This window comes from Tupaia chinensis, unplaced genomic scaffold (genome assembly GCF_000334495.1).
Source record: "Tupaia chinensis unplaced genomic scaffold, TupChi_1.0 Scaffold139833_1, whole genome shotgun sequence".
Taxonomy (NCBI): Eukaryota; Metazoa; Chordata; class Mammalia; order Scandentia; family Tupaiidae; genus Tupaia; species Tupaia belangeri.
The window spans coordinates 2912355-2936901 of NW_006199712.1; the positions used below are offsets into that span (position 1 = coordinate 2912355).

Sequence of the window (24547 nt, forward strand, 5' to 3'; positions counted from 1 at the left end):
AGGAGAATAGAAGAGAAGGGACTGTGCCCTGCCCCCCGGGGAGTGATTTCTCACTTTCTGTCTCTCTGCCTCTCCAGTGAGCCCACATGCCCTATATCTTTTGAGTTCTCCAATGGCTTTTCTATCCTTCCTCTCTCCAAAATTAAGTCATTATTTTGAGTATATTTGCCTATTTTAAAGCAGTGATTCTAAAAATGTGGATGTAAAAAGGACTAAGAAAATCTTTATAATGCAAATGAAACTAAATTGCTCCCATTCCTATACTTCTAAACAGCCTCAGGTAGCTATTTCTACTAGCAAGGGACCTCGATATTTTGTAAATATTTTGTCATTATCATTTGTCAACAAGTCATGTTCTGATTACACTAACACTTCTGGACAAGTTTTCCTCATCATATCAAACCGTGTTTATACAAACTGCTGATTGATCACATTTCCTTAACAATCCAAATGCCTATTTACTAGGTTCAGAATTGTGCTCTGTCACAAAGGAATTTTCCCTTTGCTACCTCTTCCATTTGAGAATACAAAAATAGAGACCTTTTATAAACAAAAACTTCTGTTTTGTGTCTTATGCCATCTCTTTTCATTTAACAAATAATCAACTCACTCTGCAATGATCTAAACAAGTGTCAACCACTTCCTAAAAACTACCAACACAAACTTGCAGGGGAATTTGGGAACTGAAATTCCTATCATTGCACAGGATCAAATGCAGAAACAACTTGGGGGTGACTACCAAAGAGCAAAAATCAAAATTATAACTGTCTAAACTTTAACGGAAAGCCTCTCTCCCCCATCGTATTCATTCATGGTTCCCCTGAAGAGCTTCCATTTAAATGTCAGAATGATCATAATGCACTGTTTTCTTAGCAATGCACAATCCAAAAGAAATGGAACATAACCTTCACACATTTTAAAAATCACTTTCTGTGGAGCCAAAACCAATATTTGATGACAAGATTTGAAACAAAGTCGACCGATTAGTAACTACAAAGTGAGAATGTATAGCCCTAGCACTGAAAATAAACTTAAAAGCAAAGTGAAACCAGACACATCAAGACTAGAAACCAAAAGCTCTTTATTCACTGGAATTGCAATAAAGAACTAAAAATGATCCTCTTACAAGTTTTTTTAAGAAAGACGTTTTCCACTTTGCTATTATTTCAACCATACCTCTTAATGAAAAAGGGAATATGCACAAGAAACTGAGAATATTTGAAACTTAAGATTCTTACTTTTGATTTTCTTCTTCTTCTGATTCTTCATGCTGGTCAAAGAGCTCCCATTTAGAAGTCGTTACAGCTGAACATAGGAAAAAGAGGATGTAATTCCATAAGGTAAATTAGTACTTTTGCAGAAGCATAACAGGAGCCCAGCTTTAGAATTAGAAGTATAGAGTTTTTATCTATGTTTATCTGTTGTTTGAATAACCACTTTTATGTGCTAAATCCCTCTCTTTCCTCACACCTACACACTTGTGCACATCATTTTATTCAAGTTCATGAAATGATAAATAATGCTGTCTACTATATTTCTGTGCTAAACAGTAAGACTTACTTCATTAGAACCTACAAATATTAACAATAGTAAGCAATAGGGTACAGGTCCAACTGAGAGTGAAAGGCAGGTCTAAACACGATCTAGTAAGTGCTATGGGAGGGTTTCTTGGTTTTTCTGAAACTGACCTCTAAGTAGATTTCCAAATAAGTAAAGCTTCCCATCTACTAGGTCATCGAAAAGGTTGTCAGGTTGTTTCTGGACAACCTAACACCTTTTCTAAAGAAATGCCTTAACCTGAACGACTTTCAGTGATTTCTGATTACTAATACAGCTTCCAAACTGAAGGATCTAAGAAAATTACAACGGCAACACCAAGCACAATAAAATTTACGCTTGACATAAAATATGTTAACAATGGGTCTTAAGGCTGAAATATACTATAAAGCATAACAGAAAAACATACACATACAAACACATGAATGATTAATTTATAGGCACTTAATTGTTTTTTTATTTAACTTTATTCATTCATTTATTTTTAATTTGATCACACACACACACACACACACACACACACACACAGAGGGAGAGAGAGAGAGAGAAAGTGAGAAAGCAAGCCCCCATGTCCAGAACTCAAACCATGGTAGGCCATGAGGGAATGTCCAGCTCCTTAACTACCATGCCACCCATTGGTCCCCAGTACCTAATTTTTTAAAGCTCAGTATTTATTGTACTTTCTACTCACCTTGTGCTTCCAATTCAGATTCATCTACAGCTTCCCATTTTGATGGGGCAACTTTAAATATAGGCTCATTCTTCTTTGAGTCTTCAGTTGCATCCACTATTGGGGAAAGATGAGCCATTAACCCTACTAGGATATGACCCAAATTATGGCTTCCTGACTCACTATATTACTGAAAAGCAAGGTAAAATAAGGCCACACATAGACCAATAATGACAGCTATCAAGAACAAGTATTAGGACTAATTCTCTATACCTGCACTCCAATTTTTAAAGTTTTATCAACTCAGAAAATACAGGTTAGTAATGTTTTAAACAAATGAAGAAGCTGAAAAGTAAAAAGACTCTTACTGTCTAAACTACAGATTATTGTTCAATATCCTAACACATAACTCACATGTACTAACGACCTGCGTATACTTCCTTATTTCCAAACTGATTTTTCGTGGCCAAGAAAACTGAACCTTTAAGTTAGATAAATTAATAAAAACAGAACTGATAAAACCAGGTACCTGGGATGACAAATATAACTGAGAACAAGATTTCCTCTATAATCTTCTGATAAGACAAAAATAGAAATTTGCTAATATTATATGAAACTGTCTCAACAAAGAAATGTGACCAAAAAAACCCTTTTTGTTGGCACAAATATGAGACTGGGTATTTGAATAAAGTCAAAAAAGGTTAATGACTTGCCAATCAGAAATTGTAACCTTACTGGTGTGTGAAAATTAAAAGTTATGGTAATCAAATTTATTAGCTAGATTTAATCATTGGGAAATTTGAACTTACAAGGCACTCCGTCAAGATCATCATCAAGACTTTTTATAGGGACTCCATCGAGATCATCAATGGGAGTGGCATCAATAGGAATTCCATCCACATCTTCCAGAGGCGCACCATCAAGCTCTTCCTCAATGGGGGCACCATCGAGGTCATCTGGCACATCCTATGCAAACACGCAGTCCTGTAACACTTTCCTTTGCTTGCTAAGTCACATTGCCGTAAAATTAATTTGCTATCCAGTAGAAACTAACTTGGCTAGATACCCACATTTCCAGGTACAATGTAAGGACCTAATAAGAATATTTTATTATCTAATCTGTCAAAGCAGACTATTGTATCAAGTGCTTGTAAGTGCCAGATAAAATGTAAGGCAATCACAATGAAAAAGAATCTTGGTCCCCAATCACAGAGCTCGGAAAAGGTTTTTACTGTTGTGTGGTTTTCTGGGAGGTGGACCAGAAAATGAGATAATCACAATATATGTAATTGAGACTATGAAAAACTGCTACCACGAAGAGGTATATCATGGAGTGTTTAGTTTCTTTTAAAGAAGTCAGAGTAAGTTTTCTCAAGTTATGCTTAACCTGAGATCTTAAAGATCTCAGGTAAAGACAAGTTCTAGAAACAGGGAAGAACGCGTACAAAGGCCAATAGTAGGATGAAACATTGTACCTTAAAGAAATTGAAATAAGTACCACATGAGTTGAAACGAGGAGGCCAATTAGGCGAACCTTGCAGTAGTAAAAGCGAAAACATGATAGCTTGACTAGGATGGTAGAAATGAAGATTCAATAAATATTCAGGAGGCAAAAAACAACATAAAGGTGAGGAATAGAATCTGCAACCAGTCAGTGTATCGTATCTTTTTATGTACACATTTACTTATATAGATGTCTTTAACAAAATGAAGCCATGCTTATGTTGTTTGTGTGTGTACACAGACAGCCAAGAGAGAGACAGAGAGTATATATTTCTTCTACTAATATAAATCCCTCTATATCATCAAATTAAAAAATCAGTACCCAATTATCACATAAACATACAATACAGAGAATTTCTGTTATACATAATTCCAACTTCTGGTCTCCAGCAAATCAGCAACAAAAACCCACTAAAAGTAAACAGGTATTTTTCACAAAGAAATGTTACTCACATATGTGACATATCACAGGATTCCCCCTTCCCAGAACAAAACTTGAAAAACAATTAGTGCCTACCTCTGTTTCCTTTTCTTCAATAATATTTACAAGTCCTAAGAAAATATTTTGTAATTTGATCAAAAATGGTTCTGGATAAATTGCCCAATCTTCCCATGCTCTGAAGCAGGTCATTACCCGTTGCTACATAAATAGGAAACAGACAATACATTATTATTTTGGGCAATATGTCTCAAAATTCTAGCTCAGGAAAATAACCATCATGATTTGCCAAATCAAAGCACCTAAATTTTGTCCTAAATCCCCTATGGTTTACTGAAACATTTCCTAATTCAGGCTAATACTTTTCTCTGCCCCTTCCCAAAATTATTCTGTAAGTTCAAACTTACGGTTAAAATTTAAGGTTAAAAATTTTTTCATGGAGTTGTTTGACTCCCCTAAACAGTGAAGTAACGGGGCACCGCCCCATGAAATTAAAAATGCAAACAAGGTCTTCTTCTCGTTAAACTATATTCATTTATTCAATTTTAGGTAAGGAATTTTGTTTGACTTTCTTGGCATTGGCCTATAACTTAGAGGTTATTAAAAAAATAACTTTCTAACCATGAATATTCTTTTCTGAACGTGAATAACTAAAAGGTATGTTCCCTAACCCAGCCAAATTATATACACCACTACAAGAGATCTTCAGAATGTATTCTGTGAAAAAAGACTAATATTTAAAATACTTAAATAACTAACACTTAAGGGGCTAACTGGTGGTGTGGTGGTTAAGGATGCTGGATTCCCACATGGCTGACAGTGGTTCTAGTTCCAGACCTGAAGGCTTCCTTTCTCACTGTCTCCCTCCATCTCTGTCCCTCTCTGTTTAAAATAAATAATTAAGTAAATAAAGTTAAATAATTATTTTAAAATAATTAACACTTGAAACTATAATAAAATAAACACCTAGCAAAATAGCACTAGTTAATATATTTGAAAATATTGGGCATTTTTTGGTAATAAAGGTAAAAAAGGCAGAATTTTCAAATAGCAAATTTCTAAAACACCAAGTTTTATTTATTTATTTACTTTAAGAGAGATTTTTTTATATAGAGTACGCGCGCTCACCAGAGAGACCAAGACAGAAAGTAAGAAATTATCCCCTAGGGAAGATGGCCATGCCACAATTCCTTCTACATTCTTTTCTTGGAATCTTGGGCATGCACGCACACATGCCCAGCATGAGTTTAAGTCACCAGGTCCAAGACTCAAACTGTGGTTGACTATGTGGGAATCCAGAGACATAACCATTATGCCATGTATTCGTTCCAACACCCAAGTTTTTAAGTTATATCTCATACTTGTCTCAAGTATTTTTCTACCTCTCCAATGTCCTTCCCTTTCCCTCTGCCCATTTAAAACAAGAGAGCAAAATATTTGTAAAGTAATGCACATACCTTAAAGTTTTCAGACTGTAAATGACCTTGAATTGTACGATAGGTAGCATTGAGGTCTGAAAATATCTGACATAATTTTGATTCAAAACTGAAATTTAAAATAACATAGCCTTTAAAATAGAATTTGTTTAAAAGTCAGTATCCACTTCAGCATGCTAGCCAATAAAAATCCCTCTTGGACTTAAAATAAGTATAAATAAATTAATCAACCAATTCTTAAAAATCAAGAACAAGGTGTTTAAGCTTTAAACATACTTGAATTGCTTTAACCCTGAATTTTGTTACTCTGAATTTTTCTCTTGCAAATTCCCCAAGAGTCTTCCTTTATTAGCAAGGAACTTTATGTATCTAAGCTACTGTGAGCCATAGCTCTAACTTTATTTCATAAAATAGGAAACTCCAAAGAGTTAAATGACTTATCCAAGGCAAAATTTAAAAAGTCAAACAAAAAACTAATATCTGAGCAAAACTTATCTCCAAATCTCTTTTCAGAGTCAATACCTGGAGAAAAGCTTCCCTGAGCCTAACTCCTAAATTAAACAAAGAAAGAGAACTCTAGGGAATTGAGAAAGAGTTGTATCTTTTCATTGCAGTACAGAAATATAGCTTCCTATTGCCTTAGAAAACAATGAATTGTAATCAATATAATGACAATCACAAAAGAACACAGATTCAGATTCTATAGTTAATGTTGTATATTTTTGGTCTCTATGCTTGCCATTATTTATAGTGTAGCTAAATTTGCAATAAAAACAAAAGTTATTTTTGAGTTCCAATTTGTTCTACTGCCAATAATTAAGAATATTATATAATGAAAAATTTCCATAATATGAGTAATTTAGTATATAGTGACTTAGTTCACTGAATCCAACTCATTTTTTAAAAATTCTGTAAATCGAAAAAAACAAAACTTTTTATTGGAGTGTAGACAAAACAATCTTCTTTTCAGAACTCCTTACCCTTAAGTAGCTAATTATTTTATTCCAGGAATATCGGCTATGTCATCATACTTACAATTTTCTATAATATGAAGCATTGGCAACTTTGGCTGAAGAGTTGTACAAAACATCAGAAACCAAATATAATCTGGCAATCTATAATACCAAAAGATAACACAAAATAGATTAAAAATAAAAACCATTAGCCAATAATACGAAGTATTTCTGTATTGTCATTTCTTGGAAAGAATGACACAAGCTAAAGTTGCGCCATAATTTAATAATCACTACTAATTAAAAGTTTTATGAAATTAAACATCACCACAACCATTACTAGGTCAGGAATAAAATCTGTTAACTAATTCAGATTTCAACTTGTTGATAACCTATTTATCAATGAACATAAACCTTCCAGACAGAAAGAAAAGACTGCATGAGAAAGATGAACTATTTCCTTTCTTCTTAATTAAACATTCATAAAGAGAAATCATTCCCATACCTTTTTAGGAAGGGGTGTCTTTAAGATGGACAACGACTCAGTAATGCAATCCACTATTTCTTCAGCAGCTTCAGCATTATTGAGACAGAAAACCATTGCATCTCCAATGTCATTTTTTCTTGGAGTTAATCCCCGCAGGATTTCTTCTAATTTGTCCCTCTGTCTAAATAAACATTTTTTTAAACTTACAAACATTTACAGTTACAAATTTCAAATGCCAGTATACTTCTGCCTACAAATTAATTTCTTTAAAACTCACTCAGATATAATTTTTGAACACTGAATTGCATTAAAAATGATGTGTGTTAAGTCCTACAAAGTTGTTACAATTTTTTGAAGAACTTATATAGGGAAAAATTGCCCTTCTTGGAACTAAAGGAGTCCAGTGATTTTGTTTTCTGCTATAGGGCTTGTGCACTTGTCAGATACAGAGAGGGAAAGTGAGAAACTACTCCCAAGAGGGAGAGCCATACCACAATCCCTCCGCCCTTCTCCTCTTGAGATTTTGGGTACATAAGCACACAGGCCCAGCATAATTTTCAAGTTGCTGGGTCTGGGACTTGAACCGTGCCCTAGGCGATGTAGAATCCAGTCACTTTAAGCTCTGTGTCACTTGTTGGCCACATTCCGGTTACTTTTTAGCATACAATTTAAAATAAAGTAAATATTAGGTCATCGGGAAAGTCATGACTTATTTTTCTATGCAAAAATATAAACGACGACCCAATATAAAATTATAGTCAGTTTTTCAGGAGTCTTTAAAACTACCTCAGTCCAATTATTTCATTACATTGTAAAAGAATCATCATGTTCTGATGTCCCTTCTTCTGCATGAGATTTTGATTCGAACTCTGTCATGGTTATTATTCTACTGCTACAGTACCAAAATAGTCACAGACAACATAAAAAAAAAAAAAAAAGGCTTGGTTGTGTTCCAGTAAAATTTCAGAAGTAAAAATGCTCAAATACTATAGCACTCCATTAGCAAACGCTCTAATAAACAATGCACTGATATAATGAGTATTAAGGTTTATAAAAAATACAGTGAAGTATATAACACTCTATGCTAAAAATCCTTTTAGTCCATTTTTTTCCCGAAGAGGTATATGGTACATCCCTGAAAACTGAATATATTTCTGCTTCTTAACCCAGGCTAACTGCACTGCGCCAGTGCCAAGTGAGCACTAACAATTACGTATGTTTCCATGGTGGCTATCTCACAGCTCAATACACATGTAAACTCAAAGAACAGGCTGTGTGTGGTCAACGTCTGACCCCACTAACAATAAAATACTTTTTCTCTTTATGTTGCATTCAGAGAGACAAGAATTATAAGGGTCTCCAGATAATTTCTGTAAGAGTTTGAAGTGCTCTAATGCTAGAAAAAGAAGTCAACCATGTTGAAGAGATCATTGTTAATTTTATCAGTAAAAAGAGGTCATGGTCAACAGGACACACATTTGTATTTGCCAAGATGCTAAAAATTAAAAGCGTATTATGAAAGATGTTACTATTTTAAACAGTCATGAGTAAAAAGACCATCTTCCTTACTAACACTGCAAATGAGACCAATCATTAAAAGTGACTTTCTGGAGTACATAAAGAAAGGAAAGACATCTTACTCTTCCTTAAGTGCTCCCTTTTTACTAGGCTCTTCTACAAAAGCTTCTGTTTCTTGCTCTTCTGACATCCCATGCAGGTATGGATTTAATGGTGGTGGCCTCCAAAAAGATCCATTTTTGAACATACGAAAATCTTCCGTCCGCCACTTCGTTGGAGAATCTCCCTGATAAACATCCAGAATGTTACTAGAAAGGTCTATTAACTCAGTTAAAATTAACAAAGTAATTGATTCTACTTGCCTGAAGAATAGAATAAAGCTTCCACCTATAGTAAACGTGGGCTGGTGTCTGATTTTCAAATAAGAACCTAAACAAAACAACAAAAAAATTAAACATTGCATTCTTAAACAAAGAGCTATCTTCGATTAAATATAAACCTATAAACATATGAAGAGCTATCTTGATTAAATATAAACATACTGGCTACCTATCCCCTTTCCTTGTCCCAGCCTCGACCTACCTTAGTGAGTAAGATTAACATTCAGAAAGCATGCACATTGATGAATCTTATGATCACTTTTAGTGAACACTTTTACGTTAGGCAATGGAGAGATTTTCCCAACATGGAACTTCAAAAGTAGTGATCTTAAGCACTACTTAAAAATACTGTATTAGTGACTTAGATGCCACAGCAAGTCAGAGATAAGCAATTCCCTTCAAAACTCATTTTTCTGACTATATCTCACTTATGAAAAGCTTCTGCATCAAAAAGTATAATGAAGGGAACCAGCAGTTAGCGTAATGGCTATGTCGCTGGACTCCCACATAGTCGACCACGGTTCGCGTCCCGGACCCGGTGGCTTAAAACTCACGCCGGGCGCATGTGCGTGCGTGCCCAAGATCCCGAGAGGAGAATGGAGAAGGGATTGCGGCGTGACCATCCCCAGAGGGGTGATTTCTTGCTTTCTGTCTCTATGTCTCTGTCTGTCTGGCGAGCGCACGCGCCCTATAGCGAAAAACCTCTCTCCGCCCCCCCCAAAAAAAGCATAATGAAAAGTATTTTTTTCCTAGATAATGCTAAGAATGTTAGGTTGTCAAGAAAGTCATGTACTTTTCTATGTTCCTCTACGCAAAAATGCACCATGACTTTCCCAGTGACCCAATATATAATTAACAAATCAAAATTTGGTGGAAAATCCACTTATGGGACCAGCAGTTAGCATAATGGCTATGTCTCTGAACTCCCATGTAGCCAATTGCAGTTCGAGTCCTGGACCCAGTGGCTTAAACTCACACCAGACATGTGTGCGCGCGTGCCCAAGATCCCAAGAGGAGAATGGAGGAGAAGGGATTGTGGTGTGGCCATCCCTCCTGGGGGGGGAGGGTGTGATTTCTCACTTTCTGTCTCTCTGTCTCTCTCTGTCTGGTGAGCACACGCGCCCTATAGCAAAAACCTCTCCAAAAAAATAAAAATCCACCCACATATGTCCTAGTCCAATTACTAAAACTGTCTTCTCACTGTTCTCATGCAAAAATAATGCCATGCTTTTAGAACTTTCTTCTTTGAAACCTTTTTAATTACAAAAAATAAGTTAAAACCAGTTTTAAAATCCACATCTGAAGATAAAATCCATATGACACAGTCAGCCCTCCCTATCTGTAGGTTCCACATCTGCATTCAGCCAACTACAGATCAAAAATACTCACGATGAGAAACTAACTGCATTTGTACAGAATACGTACGGCCTTATTCCTTAAATAATGCTATACAACAACTATTAATATTTAAACGGCATCTTTTGGGTTGTCAGGAAAGTCATGACGCATTTTTGTATAGAAAAATATAGAAAAATACACCATGACTTTTCCAAAGACCAAATACATTGTAGCAGGTATCACCATAATTACAAATAATTATTACCATAATCTAGAGATGATTTAAAGTATACAGAAGGACAAGGCTGGCCCCGTAGCACAGTGATTAATCATGGTTTCAATTTTAGCCCAAGCAGCTTGAAAGACACACTGGGCATGTGTGCATACCTATGTCCAAAATCCTAATGGAAAAGGGGAAATGGAGGACAGGACTGCAGTGTGACCACACCCACTGGGGAAGCCTTCTTGCTCTCTGGCAAGTGCATGTGCCCTCTGGCAATTTTTTTTAAAAAAGTACATAGTAGGACGTGCATCACATGTTACATGCAAATATGTCATTTTTACTTAAGGGACTTAAGCATTTGTGAATTTTAATACCTGCAGTGGGGGAGGATTACTAGAACAAACTGCCAGAAGACACAGAGGGAAAAATGACCATAATACATTATTACTTAGCCTTAGAAAGAAAGGAAATTCTGACATAAACTGCAACATAGATGAACCTTGAGAACATTATACTAAGTGGAATAAGCTAATTATAAAGGGACAGACAGTATTGTATGATACCACTTATAAGGGGGGGGAGTTATTATTTAATGAACACAGCTTCAGTTTTGGAAGATGAAAAAAGTTCTAGAGATGGATGGTATGATGATTGTACAACCATATGAATGTACTTAATGACATTCAATTGTACACTTAAAAATGGTTAATGGAAAATTTTATGTCATATGTATTTACCACAATTTTTAAAAATGATTACCTGAACATAGGATTGTTGATTTCTCTGTTCATAATCATAGCTTCAAACATTGGCCCTTCACGTACAACAAACTCTATCATTCGATGTATCAGGGCGAGCAAATTCCTACAACAATAACACAGTTAAAGGAAATGGATTCAGACCTACCACTATACAAAACTATACTTGACCTAAGTTACTATAATTGTGCAGAAAAAGATTATTCTGCTGACTAATACCAAAAAAGTAACCTGGAACATATGTTAATGCCTGTGCATTAAGAGGGAGAAGGGCAGTGGGGGAAGGGAAGTTGGAGGGGCAGGAAAGGTGAAGGGAAGGCAGGAAATCACAGCATAACCTCATTAATAATAAAGACTTAATTTTCTAAGTGCCACTCATTTTCCAAATGCAAAACATTTCATTATAAATCACAACTAACTGGAAAGCTGCAAATATGTAAAATCAATAACTTAGAGCTTACATGATATTACAGCCATTTAAAACTTAGACACTATCTCAGTACTTTTAAAAAACACTTCCTAAACCAAGCACTTTGTGGTGGGATTGAAATGTTATCACCATGACTATAACTTATAAAAATGCAAAACTACCTAACAAGTTTAAGGCTTGATTTAATAAAAAATCCATCCAACTTCTGTGCTGTTCTGGTACACATTTACCAGATGGAGTTTTTTATTGAATCTGACCTTTAACGAGGCAACATCCCTTTGGACCATACTAGTTCAAAATTCATGACATGTATAATTCTGTCTGTATGTTATGAATCAGTGGAATTATATTGGCAAAGCCTTAAGTGAATGAAGTCCTAGTCTTTCCAAGTATTCCAAAACAGGGACATGGTGAGATGCTCTTCACATTTTCCATAACAATTGGCAATTTTTTTTAAAAAAGTACATAGTAGGACGTGCATCACATGTTACATGCAAATATGTCATTTTTACTTAAGGGACTTAAGCATTTGTGAATTTTAATACCTGCAGTGGGGGAGGATTACTAGAACAAACTGCCAGAAGACACAGAGGGAAAAATGACCATAATACATTATTACTTAGCCTTAGAAAGAAAGGAAATTCTGACATAAACTGCAACATAGATGAACCTTGAGAACATTATACTAAGTGGAATAAGCTAATTATAAAGGGACAGACAGTATTGTATGATACCACTTATAAGGGGGGGGAGTTATTATTTAATGAACACAGCTTCAGTTTTGGAAGATGAAAAAAGTTCTAGAGATGGATGGTATGATGATTGTACAACCATATGAATGTACTTAATGACATTCAATTGTACACTTAAAAATGGTTAATGGAAAATTTTATGTCATATGTATTTACCACAATTTTTAAAAATGATTACCTGAACATAGGATTGTTGATTTCTCTGTTCATAATCATAGCTTCAAACATTGGCCCTTCACGTACAACAAACTCTATCATTCGATGTATCAGGGCGAGCAAATTCCTACAACAATAACACAGTTAAAGGAAATGGATTCAGACCTACCACTATACAAAACTATACTTGACCTAAGTTACTATAATTGTGCAGAAAAAGATTATTCTGCTGACTAATACCAAAAAAGTAACCTGGAACATATGTTAATGCCTGTGCATTAAGAGGGAGAAGGGCAGTGGGGGAAGGGAAGTTGGAGGGGCAGGAAAGGTGAAGGGAAGGCAGGAAATCACAGCATAACCTCATTAATAATAAAGACTTAATTTTCTAAGTGCCACTCATTTTCCAAATGCAAAACATTTCATTATAAATCACAACTAACTGGAAAGCTGCAAATATGTAAAATCAATAACTTAGAGCTTACATGATATTACAGCCATTTAAAACTTAGACACTATCTCAGTACTTTTAAAAAACACTTCCTAAACCAAGCACTTTGTGGTGGGATTGAAATGTTATCACCATGACTATAACTTATAAAAATGCAAAACTACCTAACAAGTTTAAGGCTTGATTTAATAAAAAATCCATCCAACTTCTGTGCTGTTCTGGTACACATTTACCAGATGGAGTTTTTTATTGAATCTGACCTTTAACGAGGCAACATCCCTTTGGACCATACTAGTTCAAAATTCATGACATGTATAATTCTGTCTGTATGTTATGAATCAGTGGAATTATATTGGCAAAGCCTTAAGTGAATGAAGTCCTAGTCTTTCCAAGTATTCCAAAACAGGGACATGGTGAGATGCTCTTCACATTTTCCATAACAATTTTCCAATATTTCAATCTTTAAGCCAAAAATAAACATGTGAATAACCTTTTAGTAATAAAGTCGTTTTATTGACTGGAGTCCTAGATAGTCTTTATTTTTAAAACCTGAAGTCGGGTCCTAAAATCATGTGATACCTTATTAGATTCCAAACACAATTTTAGACATTGATTATAGTGTCAAGCAAAAACGACTCAGCTCATTTATAAGCTGTTTTTGATTTCTCATTTCACCAGTCCCCCAATATACAGAGTTGGCAAATAAAAATTGGGAAAAGCAAAAGGATATTGGCTCTTGGTACAAGGCACATACTAAATTATACCTTTAGCATTCCCAGCTCAAATTAAGTTCATGTAACTGCTAAAATATAAATAAATATATAGCTATAGAACAATATAGGTTTTGGGTTTTTTTTTTTTTGGCTCTATATGCCCTGCTTCAGAATACATGAACACTAAAATAATCTATCTCACGGTAACTGTAACTTCTTTCTCACAGTTTTCGAACAAACTTTCTAAAACCTACACATAGTGGAAAATTAATTTAAGCCTGAAGGAGGTCAAAAATTATGATGGTTTAAATCTTTACCAAGGGGAAACTATACATTTAAAACTATTAATTCCACCTTAAATCGTTAAAACAAAACAAAAGAGCACTTAATTTTTAATTTAAAAATTGTTTTTCTTTCACAGTGTGAAATGTTAGGCACATACTAAATTATACCTTTAGCATTCCCAGCTCAAATTAAGTTCATGTAACTGCTAAAATATAAATAAATATATAGCTATAGAACAATATAGGTTTTGGGTTTTTTTTTTTTTTGGCTCTATATGCCCTGCTTCAGAATACATGAACACTAAAATAATCTATCTCACGGTAACTGTAACTTCTTTCTCACAGTTTTCGAACAAACTTTCTAAAACCTACACATAGTGGAAAATTAATTTAAGCCTGAAGGAGGTCAAAAATTATGATGGTTTAAATCTTTACCAAGGGGAAACTATACATTTAAAACTATTAATTCCACCTTAAATCGTTAAAACAAAACAAAAGAGCACTTAATTTTTAATTTAAAAATTGTTTTTCTTTCACAGTGTGAAATGTTCTGCAAATATGCAGTTCTTGAAATCCAATGAAAATGCATTCTCAGCATCCATGTTTAATGACATTATTTCAAAGAAGGGAGATAATGTAAGGTGATGATGCAGTTTCAAAACCCCCATTGGTATAAGCCAAATTAAAGGGTAATTTTATGTATAATAATCTTTAAGACCAATTGCTAGGTGGACAAACTTGTGTAAATAAGTTAAAGGCAACTTGACTTCAGCATTAAATATATATGAAAAATGGTTTACAAGTTTAACACCAAAGGATTCATTCTAATGTTGAGTCAAGACTTTCCAGCAAAACATATACACGAAATTTTAGAAATAAGCTGAGCCACCTGTAAAGCTACTACTGAATAGTATTTTTTTGAATGCTACAAAAATATTTTCCTATAAATGCTGTATCAGTGGGAAAAAAGTCACTATAGTTTTAAACAGGCTTGTAACTGATAAAATCTACTTTTAGATTTAAAAGAAGCTTTAAAATGTTTTATGAGTATTTAAAATCAAAATCTGACAATTAGTTGTTGCTAACCTGAATTCAAGATTATTAAAGAACTGTAGTAACACTCTTTTTCATTAAGGATTGTGTGTTTAATTTCTTATTTTAAAAGTAGTGACTTTTCTATCATAATAAAACAGTGTAGTACAAAAAAGATGATATATTTTAAAGTGCATTATTTAATTTCAAAATGTAATTATCTTATTCTGGGCAACAACAACAAAAAATAAAAAAAACAAAAATATTGTCTCTCAGTTATAATAAAACCACATTTATTGGAGTCGATCGTACCAATGTCTGGTCAAAAACTGTATACTTTCCCAATCCATCCCATGATGTTTCCTGGTCCCCCGCTGCCGCAGACAGTTCAGCTGGTGTTGCTCACCAAGGCCAATGTCAAAGAGAATTTGGTATTCTTTGTGTTCATTTATTATTCAACCAGTGTTGTGTTCCTGTGTTTGGGAAAAGGCTTAGCTTGACTGAGCAAGAGCTTACCTAAAGCATGAATTCCTCTGCTTTAACAGTATATTTAAAAATATGGAAAAAAAAAAAAGGAAAGAAAAACAAAAGAATTCCAAACACCTTTGTCATCATAAAAGAGTTTCCATTATGTACAGTGTTCATGAAAATAAAAGGAATTTCTTCTTAAACTTCATTAGAATAAAATAAAATTTATACCTTCAATAAGGAGAACTCAAACCAAGTTGCTTATTAAATATAGATAATTCAGAAAACAAGAAAAAATAACAAGAGATTGGGTCAAAGTAAGATACATTTAAAACACCTATATCCCTATCATAACAGTCTAAGATTATTAGACCAACAATTCCAGAACAAATCTATTAAATACATTCTAACTACTAAAGCTGTGAAAATCTCTACACTGATAAACAACAAAAACAAAACAAAAATAATGACATAAGACTGCCAAGTATGCTAGAGTTAAGCTAAATTTCATATATTCCCCCAAAAAGCACTGGGAAGGAACCATTGCTCAGTCAAGATACTACCTTTTCCTCAACACCATTTCTTTTTAATTCAGAAGGGGATATTGTCTATATTTAGATCAGTAATAATAAAGAAAAACATGTACCTTTCTGTTGGGATAACCACTTTGACTATGGCTTGCGACAGAGTCTGTATATGAAGTCACATCAGATAATAAACATAGAATATGTGAGTATTGTTAACAAGTAACAAGCAAAAATATACATATGCATTGAAAATACTACACATCTAATCACAAGTTTTGCAGGCAATCACTGCATTTGAAGTAATTATACACTAAGCAATTACATAAATGCAAATGGATGTGTTCGGTGAACAATAAATGTTCACCAAATACAAAGAATTAGAACATTCCTGCCAGAATGCACATCAATGCACTGAAATAGGTACTACACTGAGAATTATCAGATAAAGATTTTAATTTGTGAAATAATTAACTGTTTGCCTCTGACCATACAGTTCGCTACTTTGTTCCCAAGCCTTTAAAACCAGCCCTGTCATTTTAAGTGTAATTAATTCATAACAGAACCAACAAATTCTTACAACTTGAAATTAAGTTGGTTTTATGTTTAATAAAAATAAAATACTCACCCTTTGTTTTTTACTAGATTAGTTAACGTTTTTAAAAACCACATATGCTCTCAAATATTCTAATACCTCAGACCTTGAAAACTAAGTTAGCTAGCTGCCATCCAAACAATTTAACTATTTATGAGGTCTTTCTACTTAAGAAGTCACTTAACCAAATACAACTATCACTTTCTCAGAACAAAATAAACTTATAGATACTGCACTTAAGCAAACCTATACAACACTGGACAAAAGAAAAGAATTTAACAAGTGGTCAAAAAAGGAATGGTATCCACAAATAAAAAGTACGACCTAGTATTTCAATACAGGGTTTCCATGGGCTAAGGCAGGGAACACATCTACTGATTTAAGAGTTGCCAAACAGAATTACACACACATTTTCTATAAAATTGTAGAAAAGAAATACTACCATAGATTTAGTATTTACAAATTAGATGCGGCCCTATGTACATTTGTTAAATTACCTTCTCGAAATCCTCCTTGTTTTTGGGTGGTGGTAACATGGGAGCATTGGGGTTTTTCAACCGTTCTCTAGGCTGTGCATTAAATGGCAGTCCAGATGGAGGTGGGGGAAGCGTATGTTCCATCATAGAAGGCGGAATGTATATTGGGTGTGGAGGAATAGGTACAGCTTTACCCCAACCTAACTTCATTTCAAATGACATTATCATTTTTCCTACAAGAAAGAAAAGAAAGACGATTTTGGTAACTCTCAAAACAAAGTATTCCTGGTGATTTGAACTAATTTTCATTTCTAACCTCTCATTTTGGGTATATTTCCTCTTTATGAGTTTTTATACATATTTTTCCACACCAATGAAATGCCTGGATTCTATATATGGGTAATAACAACTCTTACCATTTAAATTTTTTAAAGCCCTTTCAGCATCTCTTCTATTCATAAAAGCCACAAAGCCACAGTTTCGCTCTCTTGCCCTTTCTTCATCAGTTCTAGGCCACATAATTTTCACACTGGCTAATGGTCCAAATCTCCCAAATTCTTGGCACAGCATTTCTTCATTCATCTATTAAAAGACATAACAGTAGTTAATATGCAAAAGGAAAATAACTCTAAGCAACAAAAGGCAGTATTTTTACAAAATGAAAAAAAATAATTCATGTTACAATTTTCCACTGAAGTTCTAGGAACTCTAAAATCCTGTCCTCATGGGACATTTGTAAATCTTTTCATACCAGAAACTCTGGTTTCATTTAAATAAAATGCCAGGGAGGGGAGGCTGGTAGATGTAGAAATCAAAAGCACTTTTACCTCCCCTCTTCCTGTTTTCAGATCCTGGGACTAAGTAAGCTGTTCTACAGCGATGGCTCATTTAGGCACTTAGCAGCACTTTTCAGGCAGGAGTACTTCGCACATTTAAGCTAAGGAGGAAGTATCTGCTGACAATGAAAGAAAAAAAGTACCTAATCGCCTTTTTTCTTTCCAGCACCCAAGTACTAGTGTAATCAAAAGCAGAGAAAACAAAACGGTAAACTTACAATAAGGTTTAAAACCATAAAAATTTTAAGAGGGCACATTAAGTATAACATCCACAAAGTATCCCATAACATAATTAACAACACTGAATAGAAAAGAATTCAAACAAAAGACAAAGAGCACAATAACAGTTTGCTATCATGAGGACTGAAAAGGACCGGGGACTCCATAAAGGAAGGAAGCTACGTAGGGAGTAGACTCAAAAGAACATTATCTATCACTGGTCATACCCTGATTTGAGAAGTAATAAAACCAGCACCCTTGCGAATTCAGAGCATGATCCAGTTACTGAAAGAGTGGAAGCCCCTAAGAATCTGCAGCAAGACAACTTGGGCCACACCAGTCAGTCTCGAGTTTCTAAGATAATTTCAGACACATCTAGTTCCATAATATTTGCCAAGTTCAGAATGTTATTTTTTTTAATTGACTGACAAAGTGATTTTCTCCCAAAGGCAGAAGGATTTGAGCCAATCTTCATCTAAGTTTGTTGACATTACCTGTGGATTAATGTTTCCCAGATATAAATTAGTAGTGCTTGGATCTCCTACGTCGTGTGAGCCAGGGGCATAATCATCAAGAACTAGTGCAAAAAAGAAACAAAGAGTTATAAACCGCAAAATACAAAGTTAGGACAATTTCTTATAATGAAAAAAGCAAAAAACTGTATTACCACCAGATGATCTATTTCTTCTTGAAGGCGCATCCACTTAAAAAGGGGAAAGAAAACAATTCTTAGCTTTCAGAATAATCGATCACAAATACAGTACCTCCCTCAGCCACTGCTTTGCTTTTCAAGATTTCAGTTACAGTCAACCACAACCCAGAAGTATTAAATGGTAAATTCCAAAAATAAACAATTCGTAAGTTTTAAATTACGTGTCATTCTGAGTAGCACGCTGAAGTCTCGCACCTCCAGATACGACCCTTTGGTGCAAGGCATCCATGCTGTATATGCTAGCCACACAAGTCCCTTAGTAACGGTCTTGGTTGTCGGATTAAAAAAACGTAGTACTTAGAAGTGTTGGAACTATCTGCGGTTTCAGGCATACTAGAGAGTCGAGTCTGGCAATACAGTCCCTTCACACAGAGGGAGACTAATGCACACACATTAAAATAAGTGTCACTTACTATTACGGCGCTGACCGTCAGAATCTGACTGAGGAGGCTCGAATCGACTTAACCTGCCTTTAGTTTTATGTCTCTCATCACGCTCTTCTTGGATTCTGTCGAAAATATTCATAATCACTAAAAATGAGCCATATTTTATCTGTCCTCATTTAGTAAAAATAGAGCTTATCCAAGTACTATCTTCAAATCAAATATTTTGAGTAATTAAATACCAGTAGTGATAACCAAGAACAGAGAGCCCTTCAGTTATAACACAGCCAAGAGCCAAACTCTGATACATCATACTACCAATAGATAGAATACAAAGCCACATTTAAGGTGAAGATGGAAATCTGACATTAAAACCAATTAGTTTATTGTTTCTATTAAGTCTGAATACCCTTCACTCCCACACCCCAATGAGTGTACTTTTTCCACTGCAAACAGGACTCTGGACATCAGATAAATCAATTGAACTGAATCCGCACAATGCAAGCAACCTAGATGCTGGACTAAATGCTAATGCATTTTCAGATATACCCACAAAGTATCATAACATCTAAAGCAACCTCATCACAAACTAATTAAGAACAACTGATCGATATAACCCACCTTCCATACCTGTATCTGTAGGTATCAGTTCAACACACCTATGATAGTCATTCTGTACACTATAAAACTTACTGTTTTAATTCTTCTTTGAAGAGTTCCAAATTGCTTTTTTTCTTTTCTTTCTCCCCTTTCTTCAGTGGCTATGAAGGATATACAAGTTATACTTCAAACAAAAGAAGGTTAAAAAAATCTAACGGTTCAAAAATAAGAGCACTTAACAACATTTGTATTTTACTGCCAACATACTTTCTAATACTTTCATTGTCACTAAACTAACTGCCCTTCCTATTCCCCTAAAGCAACAATTAAACAATTATTAAAACAATTAAACAATTAAAATGACAAACGGTAGTCTTAAAATAAGGAAGACACTAACTTTATCCCCCAAAAGCCTACAATACTTAGGCCACAATACTGGGAAGGCAAGGAACATCAATTAACTGAGCTGCCATATGCATAAAGTAATTGCCATGAAAAACTACCAAAAAGACATAACTCCATAAAGCAATCACGTCAGAAGGATATGAACTTTGGAAACAATGAGTAATATCTTTGGAATCCTTTTATAACTGCTTCTGGAAGCCCTCTTTTAAAAGTACCAAGTTAATGCAGTGGAGAACAGTCTTTTCAAAGAACGGTGATAGCGCCACTGAATGTCCACACGTGAAAGCATCAAGTTGGACCCTTGCTTCACACCAGATACAGAAATTATCTCAAAATGGTTTATAGATCTAAACTGAGAGCTAAAACTAAAAACTCTTAGAGGAAAACACAGGAATAAATTCTCATAACCTTGAATTAGGCAATGGTTTCTTAGCTATGAAATCAAAAACATAAGTGATAGAAGAAAAAACTGATAATGTGGACATTAAAACTTAAAACTGCTTTGGGATCAGCAGATGGCATAGTGGCTGCACAGCTGGGCTCCCACATGGTCGACCGCAGTTTGAGTCCTGGACCTAGTGCCTTCAAACTCCCATCAGGCACATGTGTGTACAGGCCCAAGACCCCAGGAGAATAGAAAAGGGAATGCAGCGTGGCCATAGCCCCTGTGGGGTGATTTCTCGCTTTCTGTCTCTGTCTCTTTATGTCTTTCCAGCAAGCGTGTGCGCCCTATAGCAAAAATCTCTCCACAAAGAAAAAATTTAAACTGCTTCAATCAAGAAAGTGCAAAGACAAAGGACCAGCAGTTAGTGTAATGGCTATGCTGCTGGACTCCCACGTAGTCGACCACGGTTTGCATCCCGGACCCAGTGGCTTAGACTCACGCTGGGCACATGTGCGTGCGTGCCCAAGATCCCAAGAGGAGAACGGAGGAGAAGGGATTGCGGCGTGACCATCCCCCCTGGGGGGTGATTTCTCGCTTTCTATCTCTCTGTCTCTCTCTGTCTGTCTGGCGAGCACATGCGCCCTATAGCAAAAGCTTCTCCCAAAAAAAAAATAAAAGAAAGAAAGTGCAAAGACAAGACATAAAATAGGAGAAAACACCTGCAAGTCATGTCAGTAACAAGAAATTTGACTCGTTTATATATAAAACACTCATTTATTATTACAAGCCTGGTTCTGTTTTATGCCCTTTAAATACATTAATTTTATCTCACAATAAATAACCCTCTCAGACATGTACTATTACTATTTCAACTTCACACAAGAAAAACAACAATAAAAGAGAACTTTACAAATGGGTGAAGGATTTGAATAGACATCTCTCCAAAGGTTACAAATAGACAATAAACACGTAAAAAGATGCTCAATATCACTATGGAAGTACAAATCAAAACCTGTGAGGTGCTTCACACCCACGAAGATAACTAAAATAAATTTTAAAAGCCCCAACAATTTTAACAAGTGTTGGTGAAAAGGTAGAAAAAGTGGAATCCTCATATACTACTAGTGAGACTGTAGAAGGTACAGCCTCTGTGGAACACGGCTTGTCCGTTTCTGAAAAATTAAACATGGTTACCATGTGACCCAGCAATTCCACTCGCGCGCAAGAGAACAGAAAACATATCCACACAAAAGCCTCTTTACAACCATATTATTCATAACTAGCTGAAAAATATAAATCTAAGCCTATATACTGCATCATAATTCATCAACAGCTGAAAAGTATAAACAACCCAACTATCCATCAAGTAATATATGAATAAATATAAGGTATATCCACAAAATGAATGGTATCCACAAAATGAGGTATATCCCGAAAAGAAATGAAGTACTGATGCATGTCACAAAAAAAAGATGAACCTTAAAACATTAGGCTAAACAGAAAAGCCGAACAAAATAGACGGCACGTTACCATCTGTACAAAATGTCCACAATAGCAATCAAGAGACAGAAAGATCACTGGTCGCCAGTGGCTGGGGGTAAAGGGAATATGAGAATGACTGATACTGCACATGGGGTTTCTTTCTGGGGTGGTACTAATGTTCCGAAATTGGAGAGTAATGACTGTTGCACAACTGTGAATACATTAAAAACCCACCACACTGTACCCTTCCAAAAGGTGAATTTTACGGTTCGTGAATTTCCTCTCAATAAACATAAAAAGCATCAAAACTCAACACCTACTTTCTGAAAAGCAAAAACAAAAAAACCAAAGTCCTGCTTACAGTGGAAATACTGAAAAGTGTCACTGGCAGTATCATCTCTAAAATAAATGGTCAGTTATTTAAGGATGACTTACAGACTTTTTGGTTTCTATCACAAGAAGAGATGGTAGTCTTTCATTGGATGACTGATTTGGAGGATTTTTTTGATCTGCAAATCTTGAAGACAGCTTATAGATTTTACCTTTTTTTCCATCTGTTTCATGTTCTTTTTTTTTTTTTTAACTGTTTCTAGGGACCAGCAGATAGTGCAATAGTTATGTAGCTGGACTCTCACAGTTCAAGATCTGGACCCGGCAGCTTAAAATTCACATCAGGCACATGTGCATGTGTACCCAAAATTCCAGGAGAAGGGATAGTAGTGTATCCCCCCAGAGGGGTGATTTATTGTTTTCTGTCTGTCTCTCTCTCCCTCTCTCTCTAGTGAGCACACATACCCCACAGCAAAAAACTCTTTAAAAAAAAAAAAAAAGGCAAGCTGTTTCTAAAGCTATTTGAAAACCTCACAAGAAAAAAATCAGTCTTACTAATCAATGTAACCATATTTATTACCAAATTTGGCTCCAACCAATGTACATACCAAACTCTATGCTTGGGTTAGTGGTTAGGCACTAGACACTCCCAAATGGCCGACCACGGTTCGAGTCCCAGACCTGGTGGCTTGCTTTCTCACTTTCCCTCTCTCTTTCTATGTGTCTCCCTCTGGTCAAATTAAAATAAATGAATTAATAAATAAAATTAAATAAATAATTCAAAAAAAAAAAAGAACTCAATGTTTGAAGAATAAACACCTTTCTAACACCAAGAATATTTAAAAGAGAATGTCACTAGTTCTAATAGTAATTCCAAAAAAGTTCTGAAAATGTTCTGGGAAACTTGCATTACACATGTTAATAATTTAAATAGATCAGAGCTGCTTAAAAGGACAACCCATCATTTTACATTTACACCCAAAATATAGGCAGTTTTTGACCTGCAATCTACAGGTTGACTATCCCTAATCTGACAATCCAAAATCCAAAACACTCCAAAATTTTAAACCTTTCAACACCAACATGACACCACAATTAGAAAATTCCACAACTAACTTCACATGATGGGTCAGCCAAAACACAGGGCATGACACATAATTTTATTCAGCACCCCCAAAGAAGAAACTGAGAAGAAACGGTCCCAACCCCTTCTGCTAAAATTCATCTTTCCCACGCATGCTCACATTCTTCTATGCAAGCACACTCACAAAGGGTTCCACGCACAAAATTATGAAAAATGTTGTGCAACATTACCTTCAGGCAATGTATACAAGGTGTACAAAAATCAAATAAATTTCATATTCAGACTGGGGTCCAATCCAAGATATCTCATTACATACAATGGGATTTTTAAAAGTTCATGAAACAATGGAATTAAAGTTTAAGTTTACTTGGGTGCAATGAATTTTAAATTCATGCACTTCCATAATATTCATTTTTCATGAGCTTTTTGAAGATCCCTTGTATATGCAAATATTCCAAAATCCTAAGCACTCTGGTCCCAAGCATTTGAGATAAGGGATTCTCAACCTGTACCATGAGTACAATAGCAGTAAACATTCAGTGCTCAAAGAGCATAAAAAGATTATCATATCTCTACGCTCTACTCTAACTTACTATCACTCATGTAAGTAGACTACTGGGATAGAAAGCATCAAAACTCAACACCTACTCTCTGAAAAGCAAAAACAAAAAGCCAAAGTCCTGCTTACAGTGGAAGTACTGAAAAGTGTCACTGGCAGTATCATCTCTAAAATAAACGGTCAGTTATTTAAGGATGACTTACAGGCTTCATTGGATGACTGATTTGGAGGATTTTTTTGATCTGCAAATCTTGAAGACAGCTTATAGATTTTACCTTTTTTTCCATCTGTTTCATGTTCTTTTTTTTTTTTTTTAACTGTTTCTAGGGACCAGCAGATAGTGCAATAGTTATGTAGCTGGACTCTCACAGTTCAAGATCTGGACCCAGCAGCTTAAAATTCACACCAGGCC

The 24547-nt window shown here is 35.1% G+C and overlaps 1 protein-coding gene across 6 annotated transcripts in view; it reads right to left on the bottom strand.

The window, feature by feature from the left end:
* Positions 1-24547, bottom strand: part of U2SURP (U2 snRNP associated SURP domain containing) — a 63853-nt gene that overhangs the window by 14244 nt on the left and 25062 nt on the right. For 2 of the 6 annotated variants that reach the window (XM_027765879.1, XM_027765877.1), the window contains 17 exons: positions 19984-20051; positions 19321-19415; positions 18866-18898; positions 18690-18772; positions 17557-17722; positions 17162-17373; positions 16192-16235; positions 12623-12727; positions 8926-8992; positions 8686-8849; positions 7064-7226; positions 6641-6720; positions 5627-5714; positions 4248-4370; positions 3037-3193; positions 2249-2344; positions 1239-1305 (listed from right to left, as the gene is read on the bottom strand). In XM_027765879.1, coding sequence (XP_027621680.1) covers positions 1239-1305; positions 2249-2344; positions 3037-3193; positions 4248-4370; positions 5627-5714; positions 6641-6720; positions 7064-7226; positions 8686-8849; positions 8926-8992; positions 12623-12727; positions 16192-16235; positions 17162-17373; positions 17557-17722; positions 18690-18772; positions 18866-18898; positions 19321-19415; positions 19984-20051 — 1811 coding nt within the window. Of the gene's footprint in view, positions 1-1238; positions 1306-2248; positions 2345-3036; positions 3194-4247; positions 4371-5626; positions 5715-6640; positions 6721-7063; positions 7227-8685; positions 8850-8925; positions 8993-11263; positions 12125-12622; positions 12728-16191; positions 16236-17161; positions 17374-17556; positions 17723-18689; positions 18773-18862; positions 18899-19320; positions 19416-19983; positions 20052-24547 lie in introns of those variants that run through there. The other 4 variants (XM_027765878.1, XM_006162298.3, XM_027765880.1 and 1 more) reach the window with 3 other exon arrangements.